The sequence below is a fragment of the Hyperolius riggenbachi genome, chromosome 7 (assembly GCF_040937935.1).
Source record: "Hyperolius riggenbachi isolate aHypRig1 chromosome 7, aHypRig1.pri, whole genome shotgun sequence".
Classification (NCBI taxonomy): Eukaryota; Metazoa; Chordata; class Amphibia; order Anura; family Hyperoliidae; genus Hyperolius; species Hyperolius riggenbachi.
In genome coordinates this window covers 17,884,403-17,898,433 of record NC_090652.1, presented here as the reverse complement: position 1 = coordinate 17,898,433, position 14,031 = coordinate 17,884,403, and the positions used below count along the sequence as shown (strand labels likewise).

Below are 14,031 nucleotides of genomic sequence, written 5' to 3'. Positions count from 1 at the left end.
TTGGATATAATATGGCCACAGTCAGGACAAACATACGACTAAAAACATTATACAATAGTATTCCAATCAGTGGATAGTATTAAAAACATAGAAAAATAATTCATAGCATATAAGATACATCATAATGCAAACATAATATGACAGATAGTGTATAAGATCAAAACACGGGTCCTCATAATAGCTATTACATAAATTCAAAAGCATAACATGTGTCACTCACGCAACATGTGAGCACTACGACGTACACATGTGCCCACTGGAGCATACACCAGGTAAACTCCTGGGGCACGTATGGGCCTGCATTGGGTCATATCAATAAAACATATAAAATATATAAAAGTATATAAAAAAATTTTTTTGTTCGGGAATCTGGGTAGCCAAGATGTATACTATCTCAGGCTCCATAGATTATACATGCAAACACAGGGGATTGCATCCGCCGGGCCTAGGGAGGGGGAAGGAAAAGTGTATGGACATAAGGAGGAACTTATATAAAATCACACAACCCCCAGGGTACAATTAACAAGGAGCTATAGCGGGGAGAGAGAGCAAGTGAATCAATTTATGTCTGGTAAAGATAGGGCAATCCCCACGTAGTAGGGGCTTACCTAAAGTGTCCACCTGTCGGTCCTGGGCGCCATATAGGGCTGCACGAGCGGCGGCGTCCATTATGTAGTGGAAATGCACGCAGAGAGGGAGTCCCAATGAGGTCACTTTGGGGCGTGGCCGGGGACTACGCGCGTCACGCTGCAAGGACGCGCCCCGTACGGGGATGCTCGGGGGGCATAGTGGTAGGCGTGGCGGAGGACGTATGCGTCCGGACAGGGGGCGTGGCGTACATACGTACGCGTCAAGCCCTGGGAGGGGACTATATCAGGAGGCGTAGGGCTGGCCATATGTGTCCGGGTTGTGGGCGTGGCGCAACTACGTGTGCCACACGCCCAGGGGGGAGGTCGCATGGGCGCCCGGCCGTGCTGTAGAGCACGAAGTACATGCCGGCGGCCATTTTGGGGGAGTCCTGTGAGGGAAACCATTATGGGAAGGGATCTCCATGTGCAATAGAGCACAAGTGGAGATCCGGGGGCCATTTTGAAGAAGGCGTGTGGGGGCTGCCATTATGGGGAAGGACAGTAGCGTGCCATAGAGCACAAAGGATGACCCGGAGGTCATTCTTGTAAGTGTGTGAGGGGAAAGCACTATAAGGGCATAAAAAGACATAAAAAGAATGCATGCTAACACAGGCCAAAGTGGCCGACGTGACATATGACCAATAAACTCTGGGCTAAGTTGCGCACTGGACTAGGTACATTTATGGAGTATAAAACAATTAGAATATATTACAGTATTTGATCAACAGATCATAGCAATCGGACAAAATCCATTTATATGTTCAAGATACAATTACAGGGCTAAATCGTTTTCTTAGCTATTCGCCAAGGCAATCAACTGTGCATCTTATGTATATCTAGTCCATACAGATATATACTGGAAAACAGATTGGCTCCATACAGGCTGTACATCTAAGCTTTGACCTGTAAGTCCTAGTGGATAGCTGCGGCCCGGATCGTCCCGGGTGGCGAAGTGTAGTTCTTGTATCGGAGGATTAGTTGGGAGTTCCTACTGTTAAGGGGGACATATTTTAGGGGGAGGATAAGTGGATATATAGATTTCTAATAGGGGGGAAAAAATGGTCCCAAGTACAGGGGAGGGGGGGAGGGGGGGGGGAAGAATAGGTGGGGAGGGGGGGGGGAGGAAGATAGGGGGGAGGGAGGGGTTTTTTTGGGGGAGGGAATGGGGGGAAGGGAAACAGGGAGGGGGGGGGGGGAAGGGGAGGGGTTGGGAGGAGGGGAGGGGGAGGGGGAGGGGAAGGATGAGGGGATATGGGGGACTGTGGGAACCGAAGGATGCCTCAGGTTAATTCCTTTATCATATTTGGGGACTGCTGTGGTCTAATTACATATTATGTTCCAAACATATGTTTAGACCCTCGGGTTGTAGAGTATTCAACCGAAAAACCCAGTACATCTCTCTTCTTCTAAGTCTTGCATGTCTATCATGGGTGTCGCTGGGGATGTGTTCAATGGGACAGATACTGGTCCCATCTATAGTTTGTCCGTGCTGAAGTTTGTAGTGCCTTGAGAGGCCGTGTTTCATGTAACCATTCTCGATATTCCGCCTGTGTTGGCCCCACCTTGTCCTTAATTGTTGGGTCGTGCGGCCCACATATTGCAGGCCACAGGGACAAGTTATAAGATATATGACAAAGTCCGTACTGCAGTTCATGGTTTGTTCAATTGGGAAATTCTCTCCTGTAGTGGTAGAATGAAAACCATGTTCACCCCTCCGAATCCACTTACAACATAGACATCTCGGGTGGTCGCAACTCAATATCTCCCCCTGGTTACCGTTACTTGTATTTTTTGCTTCCACCATTTTCTTAATTCTACTGGGGGCTAGCTGTGCCTTTAAATTTTTCGCTCTACGAAAGACACATTTAGGTCTTTCTGTCAGCTCGCTCTTCAGGTAGGGGTCTTTCAGCAGGAGTGGCCAATGTTTTTTAAGCACATTTCTTATTACATTGTGTTGGTTTGAAAACCGGGTAATAAAGTTGGGTTCTTTTTGTGAAGAAGGGATCATCAACAGGAACGAGAAGGAATACATTACTATATCCAATCCAAATATGGCACACTTTTACCATTTACCCAAAATACATAAGACCCTAGTGAACCCCCCAGGACGCCCGATCATTGCAGGCATTGGATCATTAACATCACACCTGTCCGAACTGGTAGACTTACATCTCCAACCATACGTGCAGAAATTGCCATCATACTTGAAAGACTCAACCCAGCTACTAAGGGAACTAGAAGATGTGCAGTGGAAAGACGAATACAAATGGGTGACTTTGGATGTCTCAGCACTGTATTCAAACATACACCACCATATAGGACTGGCGGCGGTATGGCATTTCCTCACTCACGACGGGGACATGCCCCCGAAACAGAAAGTCTTCCTCATACAAGCTATATCGTTTATACTCAGCCACAACTTCTTTCAATTTATGGGGACCATATTCCTACAGAAGAGGGGAACGGCCATGGGAGCGAGCTTCGCACCCAGCTACGCGAACCTGACCATGGGTCTTTTGGAACTATTATTGTTGGGGCCCTCCAACCCGTTCATTGGAAACATCGTTTACTACAGGAGGTACATCGACGACTTGATCTTGATATGGCAAGGAGAAACCGCCTCTATCCATGACTTCAAGGACTACCTCAATAACAACGATTGGGGGATAACCTTCACCTCTAATTCTAGTGACTTTCAGATAGAATACCTAGATGTGGTCTTGTACCATGAAAATCAAAGAATCAAGTCAAAAAACTTTTTTAAATCTGTGGACTCGAATTCCTATATTGATTACAGAAGTAACCACTACAAGGCATGGAAAACAAACATCCCCTATGGGCAATTTCGGCGAATCCGAAAAAATTGCACTGATGTCGAGACTTATGATGTCCAAGCTGGAGTCTTATCCAGAAAATTCAAGGAGAGAAACTTCCCAAAGGGAGTAATAAAGGACGCCAAGAGCAAAGCCAGAACCCTAAATCGCAGAGACCTTCTAAAAACAACAACCAAGCGGGATATACAGACACAAAAAGAACCCAACTTTATTACCCGGTTTTCAAACCAACACAATGTAATAAGAAATGTGCTTAAAAAACATTGGCCACTCCTGCTGAAAGACCCCTACCTGAAGAGCGAGCTGACAGAAAGACCTAAATGTGTCTTTCGTAGAGCGAAAAATTTAAAGGCACAGCTAGCCCCCAGTAGAATTAAGAAAATGGTGGAAGCAAAAAATACAAGTAACGGTAACCAGGGGGAGATATTGAGTTGCGACCACCCGAGATGTCTATGTTGTAAGTGGATTCGGAGGGGTGAACATGGTTTTCATTCTACCACTACAGGAGAGAATTTCCCAATTGAACAAACCATGAACTGCAGTACGGACTTTGTCATATATCTTATAACTTGTCCCTGTGGCCTGCAATATGTGGGCCGCACGACCCAACAATTAAGGACAAGGTGGGGCCAACACAGGCGGAATATCGAGAATGGTTACATGAAACACGGCCTCTCAAGGCACTACAAACTTCAGCACGGACAAACTATAGATGGGACCAGTATCTGTCCCATTGAACACATCCCCAGCGACACCCATGATAGACATGCAAGACTTAGAAGAAGAGAGATGTACTGGGTTTTTCGGTTGAATACTCTACAACCCGAGGGTCTAAACATATGTTTGGAACATAATATGTAATTAGACCACAGCAGTCCCCAAATATGATAAAGGAATTAACCTGAGGCATCCTTCGGTTCCCACAGTCCCCCATATCCCCTCATCCTTCCCCTCCCCCTCCCCCTCCCCTCCTCCCAACCCCTCCCCTTTCCCCCCCCCCTCCCTGTTTCCCTCCCCCCCTTTCCCTCCCCCAAAAAAACCCCTCCCTCCCCCCTATCTTCCTCCCCCCCCCCTCCCCACCTATTCTTTCCCCCCCCCCTCCCCCCCTCCCCTGTACTTGGGACCATTTTTCCCCCCTATTAGAAATCTATATATCCACTTATCCTCCCCCTAAAATATGTCCCCCTTAACAGTAGGAACTCCCAACTAATCCTCCGATACAAGAACTACACTTCGCCACCCGGGACGATCCGGGCCGCAGCTATCCACTAGGACTTACAGGTCAAAGCTTAGATGTACAGCCTGTATGGAGCCAATCTGTTTTCCAGTATATATCTGTATGGACTAGATATACATAAGATGCACAGTTGATTGCCTTGGCGAATAGCTAAGAAAACGATTTAGCCCTGTAATTGTATCTTGAACATATAAATGGATTTTGTCCGATTGCTATGATCTGTTGATCAAATACTGTAATATATTCTAATTGTTTTATACTCCATAAATGTACCTAGTCCAGTGCGCAACTTAGCCCAGAGTTTATTGGTCATATGTCACGTCGGCCACTTTGGCCTGTGTTAGCATGCATTCTTTTTATGTCTTTTTATGCCCTTATAGTGCTTTCCCCTCACACACTTACAAGAATGACCTCCGGGTCATCCTTTGTGCTCTATGGCACGCTACTGTCCTTCCCCATAATGGCAGCCCCCACACGCCTTCTTCAAAATGGCCCCCGGATCTCCACTTGTGCTCTATTGCACATGGAGATCCCTTCCCCATAATGGTTTCCCTCACAGGACTCCCCCAAAATGGCCGCCGGCATGTACTTCGTGCTCTACAGCACGGCCGGGCGCCCATGCGACCTCCCCCCTGGGCGTGTGGCACACGTAGTTGCACCACGCCCACAACCCGGACACATATGGCCAGCCCTACGCCTCCTGATATAGTCCCCTCCCAGGGCTTGACGCGTACGTATGTACACCACGCCCCCTGTCCGGACGCATACGTCCTCCGCCACGCCTACCACTATGCCTCCCGAGCATCTCCGTACGGGGCGCGTCCTTGCAGCGTGACGCGCGTAGTCCCCGGCCACGCCCCCAAGTGACCTCATTGGGACTCCCTCTCTGCGTGCATTTCCACTACATAATGGACGCCGCCGCTCGTGCAGCCCTATATGGCGCCCAGGACCGACAGGTGGACACTTTAGGTAAGCCCCTACTACGTGGGGATTGCCCTATCTTTACCAGACATAAATTGATTCACTTGCTCTCTCTCCCCGCTATAGCTCCTTGTTAATTGCACCCTGGGGGTTGTGTGATTTTATATAAGTTCCTCCTTATGTCCATACACTTTTCCTTCCCCCTCCCTAGGCCCGGCGGATGCAATCCCCTGTGTTTGCATGTATAATCTATGGGGCCTGAGATAGTATACATCTTGGCTACCCAGATTCCCGAACAAAAAAAAATTTTTTTATATACTTTTATATATTTTATATGTTTTATTGATATGACCCAATGCAGGCCCATACGTGCCCCAGGAGTTTACCTGGTGTATGCTCCAGTGGGCACATGTGTACGTCGTAGTGCTCACATGTTGCGTGAGTGACACATGTTATGCTTTTGAATTTATGTAATAGCTATTATGAGGACCCGTGTTTTGATCTTATACACTATCTGTCATATTATGTTTGCATTATGATGTATCTTATATGCTATGAATTATTTTTCTATGTTTTTAATACTATCCACTGATTGGAATACTATTGTATAATGTTTTTAGTCGTATGTTTGTCCTGACTGTGGCCATATTATATCCAAAGGCACACCTACAGACCTGAGGAAGCGGCTTGGCCGCGAAACGCGTTGTCATTTGTGCCCAAATAAAGCTTGAAAAACTACTATTACTACTGTACGTATGAGTTTCTACTGATACAAGGTAGGAAAGTTAAATACCTTATTCTGATTATAAGAATTATAGTCATAAGTCCACGGGCGCCTCCTACTCTTCTCTCAGTCCACACATCAATGGTGTCAGGAAGCTTTACTGTTGGCATGACACAGGACTGATGGTAGCGCTCACCTTTTCTTCTCCTGACAAGCCTTTTTCCAGATTCCTCAAACAATCGGAAAGGGGCTTCTTTGGAGAATATGACTTTGCACCAGTCCTCAGCAGTCCATTCCCATACTTTCTGAAGAAGATCAATCTGTCCCTGATATTTTTTGGGAGATAAGTGGTTTCTTTGCTGCCCTTCTTCACACCAGGCCATCATCCAAAAGTCTTCACCTCACTGTGCGTGCAGATGCGCTCACACCTGCCTGCTGCCATTCCAGAGCAACCTCTGCACTGGTCCTCTGAATCCTCTTTAGGAGACGATTCTGGTGCTTGTTGGACTTTCTTGGACACCCTGAAGCCTTCTTAACAAGAATTGAACCTCTTTCCTTGAAGTTCTTGATGATTCTATAAATTGCTGATTTAGGTGCAATCTTAGTAGCCACAATATCCTTGCCTGTGAAGCCATTTTTATGCAACACAATGATGGCTGCATGCGTTTCTTTGCTGGTCACCATGGTTAACAATGGAAGATCAATGATTTCAAGCATCACCCTCCTTTTAACATGTCATGTCTGCCATTCTAACCCAGCCAGCCTGACATAATGATCTCCAGCCTTGTGCTAGTCAACATTCTCACCTGAGTTAACAAGACGATTACTGAAATGATCTCAGCAGGACCTTTAATGACAGCAATGAAATGCAGTGAAAAGGTTTTTGGGGGTATTCAGTTAATTTTCATGGCAAAGTACTATGCAATTCATCTGAACACTCTTCATAACATTCTGGAGTATATGCAAATTGCTATTATAAAAACTTAAGCACCAATTTTCTCATTTCCAATATTTTTAACAGTCTCAAAACTTTTGGCCAGGACTGTACAGCAACTCCTTTGTTTCATGAAGCTCCCTGAGCATCAGTTTCCCGTTTATGCATTGCTCCCAATTTTCAGTCTCCTCTTTCATATGTAGCAACCCCTCTCTCCTGTTCAGGTGCCCCTTTGGGTTGCAGCCACTCAGGGCCCAGGCCTTTGTGGCCTTCCCAGAAATCCGGCCCTGTGAGGCTGACCCAGTGGAAGCACGGCCGTGCGCTGCATTGCTGGATATCACTCTTCTTTCTTTGCCAATACATGATTTTGGAGAAAGCAGAAGCTGCTCCAGGGATAATGTGCAGGACGTCATGCTCTCTCATGACGTCCTGCACATTTCATTACACAATCATCAAATGAATGCAGCGTGCACTTGTCTGTGTTTTGTTATACTGACAATGTGATGTGTGTTGTGTTTGTGTCTAGTGTCTCCGCAGGTGATAGAGCCGGTGAGATTCTCCATCAGTGACACAGGAGAGGTGCAGTGTGCCCTGACTCTGCAGAGATTCTACCCCAGAGATATCAGCATCACATGGAGCAGCAAAGGAGGACAACGCTACCCCTCGCCTGACAGCAAACCAACCGAGTCTGAGGATGGAACATATGATGTCACCAGTGTGTGCACACTGCCCCACCCTCTCTGCTTGCCTGTGCATGTGACCTGGGAGCACCAATCCGTGACACAGCCTCATCGTACCGTACTCACCATAGCAGGTGATAATGCATGCAGTATAGCAGCTCACCTGAGCGGGATTACCTGCTGGTTGCTTATGTGAAGGATCCATATTAACCCTTTAGCAGACAAATTATTTAGAGGCTTGCAAGTGCTCCAGGTCAATTTATTTTAGCACATATTTTTATGTCTTCTTAGTATTACTAATTAGTACTGTTGTAATGTGTATTTATGGCAACTTGTCACTAGGGGGCAGTGTGAGACAATAACAGTGGGCTTTTGCTTTCAGTTTCTATATTTTCTGCTAGCAGAGAGAGATCAAAGCATTCCAAGAGTTCACAGCACAACGAGTTCTGCTGACTGAAGTGAAAAGCAGTACACTTATCTCAAACCAGACAACTCTATTGATTCTGCTAATGGGTTAAAGATGTTTATGTGAAGATGAAAAGAGAAAAACGCCCAGTAGTTGGTATGGGGTACTTGTAGGGGTAATGCTGGGAACACATGGTAAGATATTCCGTGCGATTTTGCGACCCGATCGTTTTTCCCGCACTATTCCGCACTCGATTCTCTTATCTTCATTCATTTGTCTTATCTTTTTCCATTCACCGCTATGACAAATCGAGCGCGGAAACGATCGGGAGCAAGATCGGACATGATGGATTTTATCTATCGGATCCATCTCTAGGCATAAAGGTGGTAGACTGATATTAAAAACTGTGTCACCAACAGATCATGTCGATTCAGTAGGCCTAGAGGGGGATTAGGACTGTCCACACTCATAAGGTTTTCAGGGGATATGTGGTCACTCTGTATACAGAAATAAGATGCCAGACCACTACTTGGCAATGCAACATGAACAGGGTAGACAAAGTACAACATTATAATGTATTTATATAGCCCTGACACCTTCTGCAGCACATTACAGAGTACATAGTCATGTCACTGACTGTCCTCAGAGGAGCTCACAATCTAATCCTACCATAGTCATAGTCTAATGTCCTACCATAATATTACTATGTATTTATATAGCACTGACATCTTCTGCAGCACTTTACAGAGTACATAGTCATGTCACTGACTGTCCTCAGAGGAGCTCACAATCTAATCCTTACCATAGTCATTGTCTAATGTCCTACCATATTATTATTATGTACTAGCTGATTGCCCGGCGTTGCCCGGGTATGTATCTGGCTGGTGTCGGCTCCACCCACGTTTTCTAACCCTAACACACAATTACTCAATGACCAAGTTTGTGAGCTTTGCGGTCTTTGGTATCAATAATTTGCATTGAAATGAAAAAAATCTGATTGGCTGTTTGTGGCTCCACACCCTTTTCTGAATTTGAACCCCAGTCACCCAATAACCAACTGTACCAGGTTTGAGGCCTGTGCCATTAACAGTGCAAGAAAGGTAGCAATTAAATATTCCCCTTGAAAAGCAATAGGTGAAATTTGATTCACTTTTGTAGGCTCCACCCACTTTTCTGAATATTAATCACAGTCACCCAGTGACCAACTATGCAAAGTTTAAAAACCCTGCCATTAACACTGTAGGAATGGCTGCAGTTTACATTTTCCCAGTGAAATTTATATTTGTCTCCACCCACTGATGACCCAGTGTTGCCCGGGTATGTATTTGACTGGTGTTGCCTCTGCCCACTTTCTAACCCTAACGCACAAACACTCAATGACCAAGTTTGTGAGCTTTGGGGTCCTTGGCATCAATAATTTGTATATTCCCATAGAAATTAAACAAATCAGATTGGCTGTTTGTGGCTTTACCCCCTCTCCAGCATTTGAACCCCAGTCACCCAATGACCAACTGTGGCAGGTTTGAGTCATCTACTATTAACAGTGTAAAAATGGCAGCAATTTAAATATTCCACTTGAAAATCAACAGGTGAATTTTGATTGGCTATTATAGGCTCCACCCACTTCCCTGAATATTAATCTCAGTCACTCAGTGACCATCTGGGCAAAGTTTGGGAACCCTGCCATAAACAGTGTAAGAAGGGCTGCAGTTTACACTTTCCCAGTGAAATTTGTTTTTGGCTCCACACACTTTTTCTAACCTGGATACAAAGTCACTACTCAATGACCAAGTTTGTGAGCTTTGGGGTCCTTGGCATCAATAATTTGTATTTTCCCATGAAATGAAACAAATCTGATTCACTGTTTGTGGCTCTGTCCCTTTTTCTGAAATTGAACCCCAGTGACCCAATGACCAACTGTACCAGGTTTGAGGCTTGTGCCATTAACAGTGCAAGAATGGCAGCAATTTTAATACTCTCCTTGAAAAGCTACACGTGATTTTTGATTGGCATTTTTAGGCTCCACCCACTTTTGTGAATATTAATCCCAGGCACCCAGGAACCAGCTATGCTAAGTTTGAGAACCCTGCCATTAAAAGTGAAAAAGGGCTGCAGTTTACAATTTCCCAGAAAAATCTGTTTTAACTCCACACAGTTTTTGTAACCTGGACACACAGTCACTACTCAATGACCAAGTTTGTGAGCTTTTGGGTTCCTGGCATCAAGATTGTGCTAATGGAAGCAGTTTAGCCAGCAAAGAAATCTGGCTGTTTTTAGCTCAGCCCCTTTACTGAATTTGCGCCCCAGACACTTAACGACCGACTGTAGCAGGTTTGATGCCTCTGCTATTAACAGTGTAAGAATGGCTGCAGTTTCAATATTCACCTTGAAAATCAATAGGTGAATTTTGATTGGCTCTTGTAGGCTCCACCCACTTTTCCGAATATTAATCCTAATCACCCAGTGACCAACTGTGTGAAGTTTGAGAACCCTGCCATTAACAGTGTAAGAAAAGCTGCAGTTTACATTTTCCCATGTAAAAAGTTAGTAGTTTTTGGCTCCGCCCACTATTTCTAACCTTGACATACAGTCACTCAATGACCAAGTTTATGAGGTTTGGGGTCCTTGTCATCAATAAGCATTTTACCATTGAAATTAAACAAATCTGATTGGCTGTTTTTGGCCCGCTCCCTTCAGAATTTAAACCCCAGTCTCCCAGTGACTGACTGTAGCAGATTTTAGGCCTCTGCCATTAAGAGTGTAAGAATGGTAGCAATGTAAATATTCCCCTTGAAAATCAAAAGGTGAATTTTGATTGGCTGCTGTAGGCTCCACCCACTTTCCTGAATATTAGTCCCAGTCACCCAGTGGCCAACTGTGTCACGTTTGAGAACCCTGCCAATAACAGAACGGCTGAAATCAATCTAACAAATCTGATTGGCTGTTTGTGGCTCTACCCCTTTAGTGAATTTGTACCCCAGTCACCCAATGACTGACTGTATCAGGTTTGAGGCCTCTGCCATTAACAGTGTAAGAATGGTAGCAATGTGAATATTCCCCTTGAAAATCAATAGGTAAATTTTGATTGGCTGTTGTAGGCTCCACTCACATTTCTGAATATTCATTCCAGTCACCCAGTGGCCAATTGTGTAAAGTTTGGGAACCCTGCCATGTAAAAAATTTAGTTGTTGGCACCGCCCACTTTTTCTACCTTTGACATACAGTCACTCAATTATCAAGTTTATCAGCTTTGGGGTCCTTGGTATCAATACTTTGTATATTCCCATTGAAAAATAAACAAATCTGTCTGTTTGTGGCTCCGCCTCCTTTCTGAATTTGGACCCTAGTCACCCAGTGACCAACTGTACCAGGTTTGAGGCATCTGCTTTTAACAGTATAAGAGAATGGTAGCAGCTTAAATATTCCCTTTGAAAATCAAAAGGTGAATTTTTATTGGCTGTTGTAGGCTCCAAAATCTTAATCTCAGTCACCCAATGACCAACTGTGTAAAGTTTGAGAACCCTGCCATTAACGGTGTAAGAATGGCTGCAGTTTATATTTGCCCAGTAAAAGTTGTTTTTGGCTCCACCCACTTCTTGCATCCTTGACACACAGTCACTCAATGACCAAGTTTGTGAGCTTTCAGGTTCCTGACCTTAAAAATGTGTAAATGGAAGCAGTTTATCCACCAAGGAAATCTGATTGGCTATTCGTGGCCCCGCCCCTTTAGTGAATTTGAACCCTAGTCACCCAATGACCGACTGTAGCAAGTTTAAAGCCTCTGCCATTAACAGTGTAAGAATGGCAGCAGTTTGAATATTCCCCTTGAAAATTAATAGGTGAATTTTGATTGGCTGTTGTAGGCTCCACCCATTTTCTTGAATCTTAATTTTATTCACCCAGTGACCAACTGTGCCAAGTTTGAGACCCCTGCTATTAACAGTGTAAGAATGGCTGCAGTTTACATTTTCCCATTTAAAATGAATGGCTGAAATTTGATTGGCTGTTTTATGCTCCGCCCACTTTTCCTGGATTTGTAACCTCGGTCACCAAGTGATCAACTGTGCCAAGTGTGGGGACTCTGGCTTGATTACTGTGAGAATGGCAGCCTTTTACATTTTCCATTGACTTGAATGGGTGAAATCTGATTTGCTATTTGTAGCTCCGCCCACGTGTGCAGGGGGGCTGCGAGACTCCCAGAACATATCATCCCAGGTAGTAAGGGATCTGTGTACCAAGTTTTGTTTAAATCGGTCAAGCCGTTTTCGAGTGATCGCGGCACATACACACACACACACATACATACATCCGATTTTATATATATAGATTTATTTATATAGCACTGACATCTTCTGCAGCACTTTACAGAGTACATAGTCATGTCACTGACTGTCCTCAGGGGAGCTCACAATCTAATCCTTACCATAGTCATTGTCTAATGTCCTATCATATTATTATTGTGTGTAACGGTTGGGTGTCGCAACTCAGATGTCTGATTATTTGGTGATCTGCAGAATCACCAATAATACTAGTATAGCAGTACAAGGAGCTGAGTGTGTAGTGCTTGGTGCAACCGTAACTTTAATAGTTTTGCGAGACCTTACCAGAGGAGCTGGTAAGGTACAATTAGTACACTGACTGAATAGATTTGACCAAACTTTCCCAGAGGAGCTGGGAAAGGTACTAACAGAGAGCGTATAGCAAATAGTGAAGCTGGTCTTTACCAGGGGAGCTGGTAAGAGACCAATGAGACACTAAGGAGTGCTCACCAGAAGGGCTGATGAGCCTCAGTAACCAACAAGGCTAGGCCTCTCCAGAGGTGCTGGTGGACACTAGCTGCAAAAGCACAGATAAGTACGGCCAGACCTACAGGGGAGCTGGCAACGTACTAACAGATACGGTAACAGTTTAGTGTGGCAAGACCTTACCAGTGGATCTGATAAGGTACTATCAATTACAGTAACAGTATAATTTGGTCAGACCTTACCAGAGGGTCCGGTAAGGTACTAGCAGAGTTTGTGACTGTATAGTTTAACCAGACCTTACCAGAGGAGCTGGTAAGGTACTATCAGTCACTATAAGGAAAACTAGTGATACCTCACCAGAGGTGCTGGTGGGTTTATATATCATACCTTACCAGTGGCGAGGGCCCACTGGTGAGTAGAGAGGTCAGACAGGCAAGGTTCAGCAACAGAGAGTCAGATAATAATACAGAATCGTGAGGCAGAAGAGTAATCAGTAATCAGACAGGGGTTCAGCAACAGAGAGTCAGATAATAATGCAGAATTGTGAGGCAGAAGAGTAATCAGTAATCAGGCAGAGGTTCAGCAACAGAAAGTCAGATGAGCAGAAGTTCAGGAACGATAAACAGAAGCACAGGTCAGAGAATAGCCAGAATCATACACAGGTAATCAATATAATACAATATGACAATAGTCCTAGTCTTGTGTGAAATCCCTGGTTTCCTCCCAGATCAAAGAACACAGGATACTAGTCTAAGGTCTGAGCGCTAACACATAAGTATTCACGACAGCAGACAGGGAATGAATGGCAACCGAAGGCTTAAGAAGCAGATGGAGCCTCTCAGCCACTCCCACCTCGGATTTCCGCCAATCCAAGCGGCGAGAGTCATCCCTGACGTCAGCCGACCGGCAGGTCAGTTGACT

General features: G+C 44.9%; 1 protein-coding gene across 1 annotated transcript in view; it reads left to right on the top strand.

Moving 5' to 3' along the window:
• The window catches only part of LOC137525290 (uncharacterized), a 226,485-nt gene that overhangs the window by 196,831 nt on the left and 15,623 nt on the right, over window positions 1–14,031 (top strand). The window contains exon 20 of the mRNA XM_068246345.1: window positions 7,806–8,093. Coding sequence (XP_068102446.1) covers window positions 7,806–8,093 — 288 coding nt within the window. The remainder of the gene's footprint in view (window positions 1–7,805; window positions 8,094–14,031) is intronic.